Source organism: Rhinolophus hipposideros (genome assembly GCF_964194185.1).
Source record: "Rhinolophus hipposideros genome assembly, chromosome: 23".
In the NCBI taxonomy this organism is placed as follows: Eukaryota; Metazoa; Chordata; class Mammalia; order Chiroptera; family Rhinolophidae; genus Rhinolophus; species Rhinolophus hipposideros.
In genome coordinates this window covers 23,092,882-23,109,536 of record NC_138069.1, presented here as the reverse complement: position 1 = coordinate 23,109,536, position 16,655 = coordinate 23,092,882, and the positions used below count along the sequence as shown (strand labels likewise).

At 51.2% G+C, this 16,655-nt stretch overlaps 1 protein-coding gene across 1 annotated transcript in view; it reads right to left on the bottom strand.

The window, feature by feature from the left end:
• PPARGC1B (PPARG coactivator 1 beta) overlaps nucleotides 1–16,655 on the bottom strand; it is a 97,719-nt gene that overhangs the window by 11,291 nt on the left and 69,773 nt on the right. The window contains exons 3-8 of the mRNA XM_081034832.1: nucleotides 11,104–11,319; nucleotides 7,465–7,581; nucleotides 4,898–6,017; nucleotides 3,739–3,775; nucleotides 3,070–3,134; nucleotides 1,114–1,903 (exon numbers count right to left, since the gene is read on the bottom strand). Coding sequence (XP_080890958.1) covers nucleotides 1,114–1,903; nucleotides 3,070–3,134; nucleotides 3,739–3,775; nucleotides 4,898–6,017; nucleotides 7,465–7,581; nucleotides 11,104–11,319 — 2,345 coding nt within the window. The remainder of the gene's footprint in view (nucleotides 1–1,113; nucleotides 1,904–3,069; nucleotides 3,135–3,738; nucleotides 3,776–4,897; nucleotides 6,018–7,464; nucleotides 7,582–11,103; nucleotides 11,320–16,655) is intronic.

Genomic DNA, 16,655 nt, shown 5'->3' with positions numbered 1-16,655 from the left:
GTCCTTTAAAATTGAATGTCCAGTCAGATGTCTGTGCACATTTTAATGAGGAGAGGAGTCTTTGCTTTAATCAGATTTTAAAACAGTTAAGGGCTGCTGGTGTAGATATGTAAATAAAAAGCTGACTTTTTCTAAGAAAACCTATCTATTACTGAATTCTGATTCTCAGAGTATGGCACTCTGGTGACTGGTCATCATCACCTGGGAACTTGTTAGAAATGCAAATTCTCCACCCCCAACCCCAGACCTACAGAATCAGACGCGCAAGGGGAGGCAGCCCAGCCATCTGGGTGGTAACAAGCCCTCCAGGTGACTCCGCTGCACTGCTCTAGACTCAAGTGCACCATCTGGTGGTCACTTGGGTGCATGTCAGGCAGAGGGTTTGGAACCTGCACCTACCGACCTCAGGCCTCCCCCAGGAAGAGTCAGATCCTACTGGGATCGGGGAAAGAAGCAACCTGTCTCCACCAAAATATGCCAAACCTCCATTCTTTCTCCCCGCGGACTTTTGGACCGGCTTTCTCTACAGTCAGGTTCAGTGAGCAAAGATGGGATGAGTTAACAGGCTTATGATATATCCCTGTGGATACAGCTGGGGGTGGCGGGGAATGCCCGAGGCTGACTGCGGAAAGTCACAGCGCAACTCAGCAGCACCGAGAAATGGAAGTAAACCTTAACACTGCTTTAAATCCAGCTATTCTTCAGAACACACATTAGAATTATGCTAATCTTCCTTTTACATGTAAGTGTCCCATAGGCATTACACTGCATGGGTATATATGCTTCCACAAAGACCTACTTATTTTATAAATATAAAGCAGAAAACAGATGAATAAGGGGTAAGTTCATTTAGACATAGGCCACGAATGGCCAGAAAGTAGGTGTTCTTCCTTTCCCGAGACCAGGAGATTTGGGCCGCGGCTGACTGTCACTCAGCAGGCTATGCTCGCCTTGCAGGACTAGTCCTCAAGCCCAAGGAGACGCCCACCTTCAGGCCCTCTAACAGGACATGGACCACACAGGGAAACACAGCCCCAGTTTCAAGGCTCCTCCCTGCCCTGGCACCCCCTGGAACTGTAGTCTCAGTTCTCTCGTGAGGCCACCCACCCATACCTGAAGGTCCTTCGAGTGGCTGGTGACCGGGAGCGGCAGGATGAGGAGCCAGAACTGGAGCGGCTGCGGGAACAGAGCTGCCGACTGGCCTTGCTTGGTGGGCTCTGGTAGGGGCAGTGGTCAGAGCGAGGGGGGCTGACCCCTGAGTCCTCTTCGTCGTCATCCTCCTCTTCCTCTTCCAGGAGGAAACTGCTCTCGCCGCTGCTGCTGCTGCTGTCTTCAAACACAGTGTCATACTCGGGGCTCTTGCAGGAGGCCCGGGCTTCATCCTCTAGGGCAGTCTCCAGGAGCCCAAAGTGCTTGGTGAGGCTGGCACGGATCTCATGGTCTCTTAGCAGCAGGCTGTCCTTGGGGAGTGCGACTGCATCCCAGCTTCTGTTTTCCTCCCTGCCAGAGGCCTGTGCCTCAGCCAGTGGGGCACCTCGCTGGGGCCAGGCCTCAAGGTGGACCCCAGATGGCTCCCAGGACCTCAGCACCTTCCGCTGCAGGGCGCCCTCTGGCTTCAGCACCTGGCAGTAGTCATGGTCTCCAAAGGAACAGGAGAAAGGGCGCTTCTGACCAGCCTGGGAAGCTGGCTGGGCTGTGGCATGCCGCAGGTGAGACAAGAGCTCACTCCGCTCCGGGTGCTTCTTTGGCAGCTTGTGGGCCGCCCCTGTGGCAGCCCTGAGCTGGTGGCCCTCTGGGGTGGGGAGGCTGGAAGCTATGCCTTTGCCTGGGCTGTGCTTAATGTCCGGCTTGAAGGGGTCCTCTTCTGGGGGCTTGTAGGGAGGTGTGGTGGGTGGGGTGAGTCCTACCCATGGAAGAGGAGAAACATGTAAGGTGGAGACCAAACACTTCTTCTCCAAGAGACACTGAAACCCTGGTTTGGGATGGAAAAGTGTGCCCCCACGCCCCGAACCCGATGGATGGCAGGCATCACTAACTGATCGCTGTACTGCTGGCTGAGCCTGGACATGGCCTGGGCTCCTCACACGGCCCATCATCAATTCTGTGGAGCTGACGTGATGAAATCCATTTGCCTTCCTTTCAGTAGCCTGGCAATAGTAGCTGAAGTCTCCAGGTTATCCAAGATATATCTCTCCCTGCTCCACCATCCAGTCATTCAGCAAGCCCTCCCAACTGCCTCTGATGTCTCCCAGGGCAGAGAGGCAACAGGCACCACAGAAAACCTCCGACCTGGATTAGATCACCAGTGTCCTTAGTGCTCCTGCATCTGACCTTGGCCTCCATCCTACCCATGCACCGCAGGGAACTTGCTAAAATGCCACGGATTGCTTCCTCTCTGGGGCTCCTGAAACCTACAGGCTCAAAATCAAACCCCTCCGCCTGGCATCACTCTCAGCCTTTTGTGACTGCTCTTTCCTGATCCCCCAGTACTGCCATGTCACAATGCCAGGTGACCAGTCTCTTCGGGTGCACCTGTACTTCCACTCCTCTGCCTTTGTTCATGGCAATTCTACCTGCAGGGATACCCTTCCCTTTCTTTGCTTCTCCAATTCCTACTCATCCTGCAAGCCGAGTTCAAATGCTCCTTGCCCTGGGTGCCCTGCAAACCTACCCAGGCCCCACTTCTGTCCCCCGCCTCTATGCTCCCAGAGCTCTTGCACACACTTTGGAACTAGTGTAAACGGAATAGTACTGGTTAGGGTGTGAGTCTGTCTCCCACATAAGACTGTGGGCTCCTTCAGGGGAAGACACGTGGCTCTTTTTTTTTCTGACCCTGACATTAGCTCACATGCCAGTTGTTGGCAGCTGAAGAGCTGAGCCAGGCCCTGACTCTCCTCCTGGTAACACCCTCATTGTGTATCTCAAAACCCAGTGCAGCCTGCGACGCAGTGGCAGGGGGGACACAACGGTACCCTTCACTGCCTGGAGAGCTGCTCAGTGTGGGGGACTCACTGCTGGGGGTTGTGCCAGTTCCTCCAAGGGCACCCCACAGCTTAGCCCCTGGCTCACCTGCTGTGCCACAGAGCTCCACCGTCAAGGTCTCCTCAAAGCTCTTCTTGCCAAAAGGAGGGTCACTGGTGGGGGTGGGGAGGACAGAAAGGAAAGAGGCCCGTCAGCAGCAGGCCCCACCTCCCCGAGCATATTAAAGAGGGCAAGGGGACACCGTGACAGACCCTAGTTCTGCTGTCCATGGAAGTGAGGCCTAGGGAGAACTTGCTGGGGACTCCCTCGTCCTGGCTTTTAGAGAAATTTAAAGCTGCCTAGCTACTTTAGGAGTTGCAAGAGAGATCATTGGAGAGTGGAGAGGACAAGCAGACAGCCTCCTGACTTTACAGATCTGGCACCTGCGGCCCAGAGGGAACAGACTTGCTCAAAGCCACAGTGTCATCAGCTTCTCCCCACGGAGAAAAGAATTCCTTCCCTGGTCCTGGAGAGGACAGCTATGATATAGCCTGAGGCCTGATTCCCCATCCTTCCCTGGGCCTGGAGAGACAAACTTCTAAAAACAAACTCCCTTCTAAGGGAGCTCAGCTCCTGAGGGCCCCACAGGGCCATGAGGGCACGGGTATGGGGACAGAGCCAGGCTCAGGGGCTGATGAAACACCCAGCCCCATGACATACACCCCCAACAGGACAAGGTATCATAAAATAATAAACCAGACACTTCCAAAAATCTACCTTTGCGACAAGGTCAGCATGAGGCACCTGGGAGAGTCTGAAAAGCAGAAAAGAAAAAAAATTAAAATTCCTCAACATGGTATCGCTAGCAAATGTTTCCCTCTGGAGGAGACCCCAAACTTCCATTGGTACCAAGCACAGCTCAATATCCAACATGTGACCCAAAAGCCTCTGCCATTTTTAAGGAAGGGCAGAACAACTCAAAGCCACCTTCATGTGCTGGGTCTCAGCAACATTAACGGGTGGCGGGCCTACTGGATTTTGTAGGAAGAGCAGACCATACAAGGACGACCCCTTCTGGCCACACAGTGTAGCACAGTGGAGAAGAGCTGGCTCCCCAGGCCAGATGCTGTAGGCTCTTACACAGAGGGATGCAGGACTAACTACCCCGTTTCCCCGAAAATAAGACCTAGCCAGACAATCAGCTCTAATGCATCTTTTGGAGCAAAAATTAATATAAGACCCGATCTTATATTATAGTAAAATAAGACGGTCTTATATTAATTTTTGCTCCAAAAGCCGCATGAGAGCTGATTATCTGTCTAGGTCTTATTTTCGGGGAAACACGGTAGCTGAAGGGATCACTAAGTATCTGTGTGTCTCCATTTCTGTGTCTTAAAAATGGAGATTATAACAGAAGCTACCATACAGGCTTTCTGTGAGGAGTCAGTGGAGATTACCTATGTTAGTCAAGAGCCTGGCACAGTAAATACACAATAGATAACTGTTACCAGTTATTATCACCACGATTGTTACCAATTAAAAGTCACCTTTATTGTGGAGCTGAATTTATAGACATACCTTCTGTCACATCATCTGTCAGGAAATTTTCTTTAGAGCACTTATCACAATATGTAATTATCTTCCTTTTTTGCTTACTTCTTGATCGCCTGTCTCCCCCAATGAAAAACCCCAACAAGTCAGGCATCTCATGGTCCTTGTTCATTAAGTGGTACCTGGCCCATGCATGACGAAAAACTCAAGAGATACATGGCTGATTCCTGAAGACCCACCTAATTAGCCCATTGTACAGAAAGGGAAGTTGAGAGCCAGACAGGGGAAGGGACTTGCCCAATGCAGGGCTCCTGGCTCCCAGCACAATGGGGTGTGCCACATTCCATCCCTGCACCCTCTCTTGCAGACCACCGACTCCAACTACCTCTGGAAGGGAGCCGCGGGCAGCTGGGGTCTTCATCCGTGTCCCCACACCCACTCTCACAGGGACTCTCCAGAGCCGGGATCTGGGGTCCCCGGAGTTGCTGCTGGTCTTGGCCACTGTCCTCGTCTGTGGGGCTGCCCAGCTCCCCCTCTGTGTCATAGGCCTCGGGAGCCAGACCCAGCGAGGCCAGAGACCCTTGGGGCTCTGTGGAGACCAGTGATTCATCGCTGAATGTCAGCCAGGGACCCAGCTCGGGGTTCAGTCTCCTGGAACGCCGCACGGGGCACACCGAGCTCTCCAGCTTCCTTCCCAGCTTGGTCCATGGCAAGCCTCGGCCTGGCCTTTTGCGGCCCCATTCTTCCTCCTCCTCTTCTTTTTCTTCCTCCTCCTCCTCCTCGTCTTCCTCTTCCTCCTCTTGCTGCAGCTTTGCTGACCTGCGCACATGCCCTTTCACCTGCAGCCGCAGTGGGCGCAGGCTGGGTCTGGGCCCGGGGCTCTTGGGCGAAGCTGCTATCCTAACCTCTTCCACGGGGCATGGGTGGCCAGGGGAGGCCTGGCCGTCTTTGGGCCGGGGCGTGAGGGAGGCATAGACCGGCGTGGCCAGGCGGTAGGGTTTGCTGACATCACAGAGGACATCCTGCGCCAGAAGTTCCCTCAGGATGGAGAACTCAGCCCAGGAGGCTTTGGAAGGGTGCTGGGACCGGGCCCAGGGTCTGACCTGCTTGGAGGGATGGCTGCAGGGCTGAGGGGCTGGCTCTGTGGCCTGTGGGGGCAGCTTCCTCTGCGGGAGGCAGTAGGTGTGCATGTAGCGAATGAGCTGCACCACTGCCGGCATGTCCGCCGGTGCAACTGGGGCGCTGGGGCCTGCCCTGCCCGGCGCTTGGGAGTCCCGGGCAGAGGCTGGAGCTGGCTGGGAGCTCGGGCAGTCCTCGCCCGGCTTCTCGTCCTCCTTGGCAGGGAGCTGGGGACTCAGGGGGGCTGGTGGCTGCAGGCCCCTATCTGGGGAGTGGGCTTTAGCCTGCAGGCAGGACGGCACCGAGGTGAGGTGCTTATGCAGTTCTGTACAACTCCGGCTTTGAGACTGCACTGCGGGAGCCTTCTTGTCTTGGGTGCTGTCCACCTAGAGGGGGAAAGAGACCAGAGTGAGGAGGGAGGCCCGTATTGCTCCTCCCTCCTGCAGCCACTGGCCACGCCCGGCATGTCTCACCTGGGTAATTGAAATGCCAGGTTTCATCCATTATATCCCCAGCTTCCAGCACAGAGCCTGGCACCTGGCAGCACTCAGGCGATGAGGAATGAAGGAATGACCAGCCTAACATGGATTTCACCCCTTCTAGATTCACGGCAAAGCCCTGCTCTGACCATTCCTCTCCCCTACGCTCTCCAGTAAGCGCGGCAGGAAGTACATTAGTGGTTGCCTGGGGCAGGAGTGGGAACAGGGATTGACTGTAAATGGAGGCATTGGGGATCTTCCTGGGATGATGGAAATGTTCTAAAACTGGATTGTGGTCACGGCTGCACGACTGTAAATTTACTAAAACTCATTGAATTGTACTTTTAAAATAGGTGCCTTTTATGGTATGTATGTGGCACTATCCATACAGCTGTTAAAAAAAGAGAAATTCAGTAGTTTCTCAGTGCCCATTAGTTAAAGGGGGGGCCCCTTGGCCAGGTATCCAGGGTCCTATGCAATCTGGCCCCAGCCAGTGCTCTCTACAGTCTTATCTGCTCCCACTGGACCACACAGAGCCTTCCCTCCCAGTGTACCCGCCTTTGCTGGGGTCTGCATAAGCTGTCAGTCAGGTGTGTCTCATATCCCTGGGGCGTTTCCCAGCCTCCAAGAGGGCGAAGAGCTGGCTCACCAAGGAGCTTAGCTGCTGCCCCATTGATATTACGGAACAGAACACAAGGGGCAGACCTTTGTTTTAGGAGGTCAGCCAGGATAAATAGCGAGGGGACACGGGGACAGGGCCTCACCCCCCAGGGGAGCCCAGGCAGAGGAAAGGATCCTGCACAGAGCCACCGTCTGACTGCCTTAAAGGTGCGAGGTCACAGGACAAGAGGCAAGAGCTGAGTGCAGGCTTTGAGTAACAGGGACACTGGGAAATCACGTCTGAAACCTTTCCTTGGAATCTCAGATGATGGAGCCCAAGGAGGAAAGGCTTTGCTCCTGGGTGTTCAAGACAGAACTTTTCACTCCCAAAAGGAATCCCCACTCTTTATGGTGGTCTCTACAACCACGAGATCTCAAGTTTCAGGCTATCATCCCACTCGAATAACCCCCCTGAGAGCAGGCCACATCTTCCTTGACCCTGCTCTTACTCCACGTCTAACACAGTGCCTGGAACACACACATGTGTGAGAACGTCCAAGACTCTTTCCAAAACCCCAAACTGGCCTGGGTCTCAAGAAGTGCCCAGTATACCAGCTACAAGGCCAAGTGAGGGGCAAGAAGGGGAACTAGAAATTGGTTGAATTTGATACCCCTAACAGGAGATGAAAGTTGTACCCCCCACAGGCCATCTGGGGGCCTGGGTGGGTTTGGGGGCATGTGTAGAAAGAAATACCTTGACACAAGGTCGCTGACTTTTGGACCTGAGGCCTGCCTGCCGCCAGGCAGTCCCTTCCTTCTGGGGGTCGGAGTTTGACGCTGGGTAGGATGTGGCGAGCAGGAGCTTCTGCAGCTGTAGGAGAAGCAGAGGGGAGAGGAAATAGGGCTGAGCCATACCCAGGGGACATGGAGAAGCTCGAGCCCGAACTAGCCTGTCAGGACTCATCATGCCCTGACTCAGGCCATCACGGGACCACAGGACGAGCATTTAAGGACTTGAATACGTTCCCTATATATTAAGTACAGAGAGCAGATTGTCTACCAACCCCAAATACACACAAGCATCCCAATAAAATGTAAAATCCTTTTCAGAGTTAATTACCTAAGAAGAATTATTTGTGACTTTGAGAAACCCAAACGGATCTTGGGTAATGTCTGCCCATTGTACTGTTAAATATGATGTACATGCTTTACTAGAACTACTCTGTCTGCATCTGCTTGTAACACACACACATACATATGCAATCTGGAAGGTTAGCTACCACAATGATTCTGTGGTGTGGGGTTCCAGCTGATTTCCCTTTTTTTTTGCTTATTCATATTGCTTTATTAAAAACTAATGTCTTAAAAAAGTAATCCTTGCAAATGGTGGGAAAAAAATAACACAAATACTAGCAAGTGGACAATTAGAAGCAAGTCTCCCTCATGCCTAAGGTCCCCTTTCTCCCTCCTAAAGGCAACTATTATTTACCCCTTTCTTGTGATTCTTTCATGAGGGGTATTCGATCACACAAGAATACATATGAGATGTGATAAAAAAATACAGTGACTGTTTAAATTTTAAAAATGTATTACAGTAAAAGACACTTTGCCATGAATCCCTCTCAAAATACTCTCCCTCACTTCAAACACACTGATCCCATCATTCTTGCCACTTTCTGAAGCAGTTCTAGAAGTCCTCTTTTGTGAGTGTCTTTACTTCATCCTCCATCATGACAACACTCCATGTCACACACCACTTCTGGTACGGCAATTTCTGTCAAATAAAAGCATTACGGTGTGTCCTCATCCACCTTATTCACCGGATCTGGCACCGTGCGACGTCTGGTTCTTCCCCAAAGTCAAAATGACCATGAAAGGAAAATGTTTTGAATCAATTCAGGACATCGAGGCAGCCACGACAGTGCAACTAAAGACACTCACGAAAGAGGACTTCCAGAACCGCTTCAGAAAGGGGCAAGAACGATGGGATAAGTGTGTTTGAAGTGAAGGGGAGTATTTTGAGGGGGATTAATGGCAATGTGTCTTTTACTGTAATAAATTTTTTAAAAACATTCACCGTATTTTTAGATCACATCTCGTATGTACATAGCACCTCCAGCCACCCAGCTGTTTCTACACAAGTGGAAGCACCCGACATTTAAGTTTGGCTCTTCTAATTTCTCTATAAAAACTGCTGAGACTCTTCCATTTCCACACCCAGAGGCCAGGTGCACAGCGTATCTGAGGGCACCAGGAGCTGAGTACACCTGAAATCCCGGCAGCAATCCTAGCACAGCCAAGGTTGAGAATAAGTCGGAAAGTAGGATGGGTTTTTGCTACAGCACCGAGCGCTTCCTTGTGGGACATGCCCCTAGTCATCCCAGCAAGGAGTGCCAAAGGCCCAGGAATCGCCTTTTCTGACTCAGGAGTCCCTCTAAGAATTCACTAGAAGCTGCTAACCTCAGAAAAACACACAAGTATGTAGAAGTGGTCCTTAGGGCCCTACCAGTCCATTGGTGGACTCTGGGATCCAGGCCTTCAAGAACTGGGCATCTGGATAGCAGCACCTCAAGGCTTTTCAAAAACTCTGTCATATATTGAGGGTGTAGAGGGCGAGTCTGTTTCCTGTCTAAGGCACAGGAGGAAACAACCTATGACCAGCAGGGGTCACTCTGTGCCTCTTGGAGGTTTGGTCCCGCTAGAGCCCTGCACAAAAATGGCACTGAGAATTCTTCTGTTACACCCTGCCACTACCGATCATGCCAGGACAATTACTTCGCATTTATTGAGCAACTTCTATGGGCCAGGCACTGTTCTAAGTGCTGTACATGTATCACCTACTGTATTCCTCCTAACAGCCTTTGAGATAGGCACTATTGTTGACCCCACTTTATAGATTAGGAAGCTGAGTCAGAGAGGTTAGGGACACACAAGCATTAATTGGTGGGGCTGGGATTTAAACCCAGGAGGTCCGATTCCAGTCTGAAAGGAGGCGGGACCCCTACCAGCAGGAGCCACAGCCTGGGACTGAACATACTCATGTGTGCAGCACACAATGGGTGCTTACTAACTGGTTCACTCTGCTTTGGGAAACTTAAAGGCGGCAGGACAGACGGAAAGGCAGCCTGGACCAAGCAGCAGGAAACCTGGGTTCTAGTCTCCGCTGGCACACCAACTTGCTGTGTAACCACAGGAGAGACCCTCTCCACTCTGAGTCTCCGTTACCCCATTGTTGGGCTTGGGGGTCACTAAGGGCTTTTCCAGCTCAAAACTGTCCATGACCCAAAACCCCTCTCCCTAGCTCCAACAGTCTGATTTTGAATCTCACCAGCCCCCCAGGAGCCACAGCACCGAGGTGAGGGACCCAAGACAGGGGAGCATAGCTGGACTTCATATCCCACGACCTCTCAGCTTCCAGTACGCTCAGCCTGTCAAGGACAACTGCTTTGAGCAACTCTTGAAGTCTAGACCCCTTTGAGAACCTGATAAAAACTGAGCCTTCTCCCCAGAAAGCTGTAATTCTATGTGCACATTCCCACGCTCCACATATACTCACACAGATAGCATTTAACTTCCTAGTGGGAGTATAAACCCATCCAAACTCTTTGGAGAGCAATCTGGAAGTATTTGTTAAAACCGAAAAACCATGTATCTGTAGAACCAGGAATTCCATTTCTACAAATTTGTCTACTTACATGTGGCAAAGGCCTGTATCAGGACAGTGACTATAGCAATGCAGCAATAAAGCAGTTGAAACATAAGTATCCATCAACCAGGGGACTGGTTAAGTAAACTATGGTATATCCTTACAAAGGAACACTACATAATCAACAAAAAGGATGAAACAGAGCTACCTGTGCTCGTCTCAAAGTGTTTCCAAAACACACAGTTCACTGAGAAAAGCACGGTTCAGAGTAGTGTATAATGTAGGCTCCCTTTTGTAGTTTAAAAAAAAAGGTGGAAAGTCACATAACAGATCAGTAACCATGGTAACCTTCGGGGAAGGAAAAAATCCATTGTAAGATGGGGAAGGAAGGAGGTTTTGCTTTTAACTGTCCACATTTCCTGCTTGAGTTCTTATGGTGTGCATGTGTATATAATCTTTACGAAAATATTTGCATGTGATTTCAAGAGTTTACAACAAAATTAAGATCAATCCATGAAATCTCAAAGAGCCTACAGAGTGCAAGTGAAGCCTCTGAGGCTGGTCCAGCTGTACAGGTGGGAAAGGTGAGACCCAGGGAGGCCTTTTCTGCCCCATGCAGGCTGTTTCTCATGAACCCCCTTGCCAGTGATGCCTGGAGACTTCTGCAGAGGCTGGAGCTGGTTTCTCTACACCCACCACCCCTGGAACCAGCCACCACCATCACTTTAGCTGGAAACAGATTCTCACCAGCGACAGCTCATCCATCTCGGGGGCCAGGGCTGGGGGCCTCTCCAGGGAGGGGCTGGGGGGCGCAGATGAGGGGGCAGGCGAAACTGAAGTACAGGATAGTGCGTCTCCACCGTCCAGGGCTGGGAAAGCGGCCAGACCCACGTCATCTTCGGGGATGTCATCCAGGGTCTTGGTGAGTGCAGCCAGGAGGGCCTCATTCTCACTGTCAATTATCTGAAGTGAGGTAGGTGGGTGGAGCAGAGAGGGACACCGTTAGTCAATACCTTGGGCTCATCTGTCTTCACGGTAGAAATGTGCTCTGCAGGCGCAGCCGCACACCACCACACCATCACCCTCCTGCCAAACCCTCTCGGATGTTTCCCCATCAGATCCTCGCAGTATTGCTAGGATAGAAGATGCGCAGGGAATGTGTTATCGACTCCAACAATCTCAGAAGTTTACAAGCAGGCAGCAGGTGATACTGGAAAAGGCCTTGCCATGGGAGTCCCAGTCTGGGCTCTGCTGTTCATCAGGGCTGCCTCCTGAGAGACATCTGTCCCCTCCCTCAAGGACAGAAGCTCCATGCCACAGCTTCCTTTGTCCAACCCCTGGGACATAGCCCTGAGGCTGGTCCACGTCTCTGATGGCAGCAACCCCCTGCAGGTCCCAGTCCCTCTGACCCTGGGGCCCAGGCAGGCAGTGGAAAGGCTGGAAGCTTTATGGTGTGAACATGACAATGACAACCACAGCTACCATTTCCCTGTGGGTTCCGCGGGCTTGCTTGCCTCATTCACTCATGGAGAGGTAGTTGTGTGGTGGTTGAGTTTGGGCTCTGGAGCTGGGGTTGAATCCCAGATCCTATACTTGTCAACTGTGGGTCCTTAGGCAAGTTCCTTAGTTTTCTCATCTGTCAAATGGGATAAAAACAGCACCTACTTCCTAAGGTTATTGTTGAGGACTAAATGAGTTCCCATATGTAAAATGTTTAGAAAATAGTGCCTGGCACATAATAATAAGTATTCATTACTACTACCACTGTGATGACTGTGGTGGGAGTGACGACTCCCATCACCAGTGAGATGGTGATGGTGGTGCTGATGATGGTGGTGGGGGCAGGGATACTGGCAATTTCTCCCCCATCTCTTCCCTCTCTCCTTTCCCCTAACACATATATACTGAATGGCTACTCTGTGCCTGGTGATGTCTGGGCACCGGTGACACAGCACACAAGACTGGTACAGCCCCTCAGGGAGCTTACACGCCAGTGGAAAAAAGAGTTAAGCAAGGAAACAAACAAGATCATTTCAGAGAGTGAGAAAAGCTGGAAAGAAAACAAAAGGGAGCTGTGATGGAGAATAAGAACATGGTGAAGATTTACAGGTTATTTGGGGGGTCAAAGAAGGCTGCTCTGAGCAGCTGAAACTTAAATGCGGGCTGAAAGATGAGAAGACACCAACCAGCAAAGGGTGGAAGAAAGAAGATTCCATGCAGGCAGCGGGAAGAGTGAGTACAAAGGCCTGGAATAAAGAATTTGGCAGATGAGAGGAACCATAAATACTGTCACAGGTAAACCTCACAACGGCCTCTAAGAGGAGGCCGTTCTAATCTCTGTTTTGCAGTTGAGGAAACTGAGGCTCAAGGAGGTTGAGCAAGGTGTCCAGGGTCAAACAACAAATCCAGGACAGAGGCAAGGCTAACAAGGAGCACACCACACACAGATGAATCAAGGCTCTTCCTTCTCTGATGTCTAAGATCTGTAACATGGAGGGTAAGCGAGCACACTTCCGGCTCACCCAGACACCAGCCCACCAACTCCCACCCTCAGTGGCCCAGGGGCACAGAGATCACACTGCTTCTAGGTGAGGCAGTGAGCGCCTCGTTTAATAAACCCTGGTTGCTGGGCCTGTTCTGGCGGGAGGCACATTCTATCACATGATGCTTCCCCCAGCACTCTTTCCCATCCCCGGTCAGGCTGTTTATCCTTTCTTCAGGAAGTTCATCTGAAATACGCGACTCGTGACGGCCTTTTGGCTGCACTAAATCTGTTCCAGTCCTTGCAGCCGGAGCAGCAGCTGAGTAATTCAAAGAGGGGACATGGGGAGAAGAGAACAAGCACATTTGTAATTTTTGGAACAGAGCTAAGAATAAAAAAAAAAAAAAAAAAAAGGTCAAAAGAAGGTTCTAGATGGGCCTGACCCAGGCCCTGGGAATGGGGATGCCCAAGGGCAGAAGTGGGCCCACTGGCTCTGGCTCAAGAATGTAATGGGACTCATTGGACTGCCCCCCAATCCCGTCCCCACTCAAAGTCCAGAGTCCCCGTGTCCCCAGAGCAATTTGTTAGCCCGACGGGGAGTTAAGATCTTGGAACCTGGGGCTCAATGACCACTCCTGGAGCTGACCTTGTGAGGCTCTGCCACCACAGGATGATCTTGGACAAGTCACTTCCCTTTTTTGAGCCTCCCTGCCTTTTCTGTAAAACGGGAAGCCATGATCCCTGGCCAGCCTCCCTCCCAGGTCTACTAGGAAGGCAAATCCGGGAGTAGTGACGTGCATGCTCCCAGGCCGAGCTCAGCGCCTCAAGCATAAGAGGCGCCCAGGCAGATTTTCTGAGTGGAAGAATGAATCAACCAAACAATGAATTCTGGCCACAGGGAGAGACTGAGATTAGAGTTTCAAAGAATAAATTCTAGAGGGAAGTTATTCCTTCGGAAATGAAGTCCTCAGCAGTGGATGGAATGAGAATTCCAAATAGCAGCTGGATTCCCTCAGGAATCAAACAGTGACCAGGGATGTTAAATGTGTGACCTCGGTGCCAACTCCCCTGTTCCTTCCACACCAGTATCTTTCTTAACACAGCCCTCCAGGCAACAGTCGCCCATCCAGCACAGGTGGCACTCCTAAGGAAACTCACTGGCCATTCTTTTTAGGGTGAGGGAAATGAAGGCCCAGGAGAGACGTGTCAAGGTCACACAACACAGCAAGTCAGAGGAGTGCCAAGGGCTCACCATGTGCCAGGCACCAGGCTAAAATGAATATAAAATGGCAGAGACCTCAAGTAACACCCAACCGGTTGGCATCAACAAACCAACTACCAAAAAGGCCTCCCCACTCTCCTCAGCTCTCCCTGAGCTGCTCCAGCTTGGGAAGAGCCAAGTGGGGTCGGAGGCCCTGACCCCACCTGGAAAGAAAAGCCCATCCTGCCCACAGCATCGTCCTGTCAGCACCGCAGGAGAATACATCACAGGGAGCTGTGCCACCCCTCTCCTCTTCCTGGGCCCATTAGCTCGACTCTCCCAGCTCTGCTTGGAAACGGAGTGCAAATTAATGGAGAGTTAATCAGCTGAGGAAAGGATATTAATAGACGCGGCCCCACCCCCAACCTTCCTGAGCTGATCTTAAGCTAGAGGAAAAGGAGTCTTTTAAGAAATCTGATGGAAAATGCTTCATTTTGGGACTAGAGTGGCTTGAAGGAATGACAGAGTATTTAGGCTATCAGGGCTGAAAGAACACTCAGAAATCTTTTGCTGTCCAGGGGGCTTACCTGGGGTCCAGGAAACCCAGCCTCCTGGGAGCTGGGCCACAGATTTCATAAGTCTAAAAAGACCCTGTGACTCTCCCCACAACAGATTAAGAACCACTGCTTGAATCTATGTTCCTTCCTCATTCCTCACATGGAGAAACTGAGGCCCAACCAAAGGAAGCTACTTGCCCAAGGCCACAGAGCACATTGTGACATGACAACCAAATGCCTTCTTCCTCCCAAAATACTCACTCAGTGCCTGTTGTGGCCCTGGCCCGAGGACTCCGGGCACACAGAGAAATGGAAGGCACTGTCCCTACCTCAGAGGACTTGTCAACCCTGTAACAATAGCTTGTTTCTTGTTTTCCCTTCGCCCAGCCTGTTTCCATAGCGATAGTGCCATTTGACTGTTAGAATGCAGCTCTGACACAAAGTAGCATGTTTCTATGAATCCTGCTGGACAAACGAGGAAACTGTCCCAGCTAGTGGCAGAGTCCCCGTTCAAGGTTGCAGAATGGGTCATGTCTGATCTTTGGCAGGAAAATATTACAATCAGTTCCTTCATTCAACACATATGATTGAGTCCTTATAATGTGCGAGGGCCCCAAAGATGAATAAAATGCTATTTGTCCTCAAGGAGCTCGAAGTCTAAAGGACACATATAGACGTCTATGCACATATGTGCTACACACACACACACACACACACACACATACACAATAGAAGCCCAGGAGAGGAAGTAACTGACCAACTGCCTTAGGAGAAGCCAACATGAGAGCTGGGCATTGAAGGATATAGTCATTAGATAAAACGTATTAAGCCCTGAGAAAGTGCTGGGCTCTGTGCAGAGCCCTGGGAATATAACAGTGCACAATGCCACCACAATGGGGACAGTGGAGGAAATCAGGCAGTAATCACATAGTCACATGCACAGAGGTCTATCAGTCGGTGTGTAATGGGTGGAGCTGGCCTAGTCTTGGGAGAGCAAGTGGAAGGTACAGGCCATGAAGGGGAGAGGGGCTAGCTGGGCAGAGTTCTGCCACAGTCCTAACCATCTGGGAGGATTCTGCCTTCCTGCTGGGCTGGGAGTACTGGGGTTGCGCCAGGCTGACTTGCATCTGAGACTATTTCATGCATACAGTAGGACCTTGGCAGGGGCTTGCTAGTGGGTCTGGCCAGCCTCTGAGTAGGTGGGGGCCTGTACAGTTTAGTTGGGGATGGTGTCCACACAGCATCTAAACCCCTCACATCCATCAGCCTCTACAACCTGAAAGCATTTTTCAGGAAGTTAGCCCCTTCTGAGGGAGGGAGCAGCACAGCATAGGTTTCATTCCTATTGTTCATGTAAAGAATGAAGGTCACCAGATGGAACCAGAACTAGAGCTGGGCCCTGCATAGAGGTTATACAGAAGTGAGGAGTATGGTTCCTGGATTTGAGTCTTCACCTTGACTTTTCCTAGCGGTGCGACCTTGGACAAGTTACTTAACCTCTCTGAGCTGTACTTTCCTCACTTGTAAAATAATAATAATAATCCTTTACTTATAGGTTAGAATAGTCTTGGGGAAAGATCCAAAGTCCTTACCATGGCCCATGAAACCCTGCATGACCTAGCCCCTGCTTACCTCTCCAACTTTATCTCCTGGCACTTACCCCTTAGCTACTACCTTCCAGCCCTTCTGTTGCCCAACACAGCAAACTTCCCTGCTTCCTGGTTCTGCACTTACTGCTTCCTCCACCTGGAAAGCTCTGTCCCTGCTCTGTGATCTTCATGAGGCTCCTCTTTCTCATCCTTCAGCTGCAGCATCTCCTCCTTAGAGAGGCCTTTCCCGACCACCTAGTTTTCAGGTCCTCTTCTCATCCCAGGTTTATTTCCTTCTGTGTCCCTGTCACAACAGCCACTGTTTGCTTATGTTAGCTGATCTAGGCTCAATCTCCCCTCCCGACTGTCCAGTCCGCTGCTGAACACAGTGCCCGACACACAGAGGGAGCTCCATAAACATTTCTCGAAGGAACAATACAACCTTCAAGAGGACAACCTGAGATGCTGCA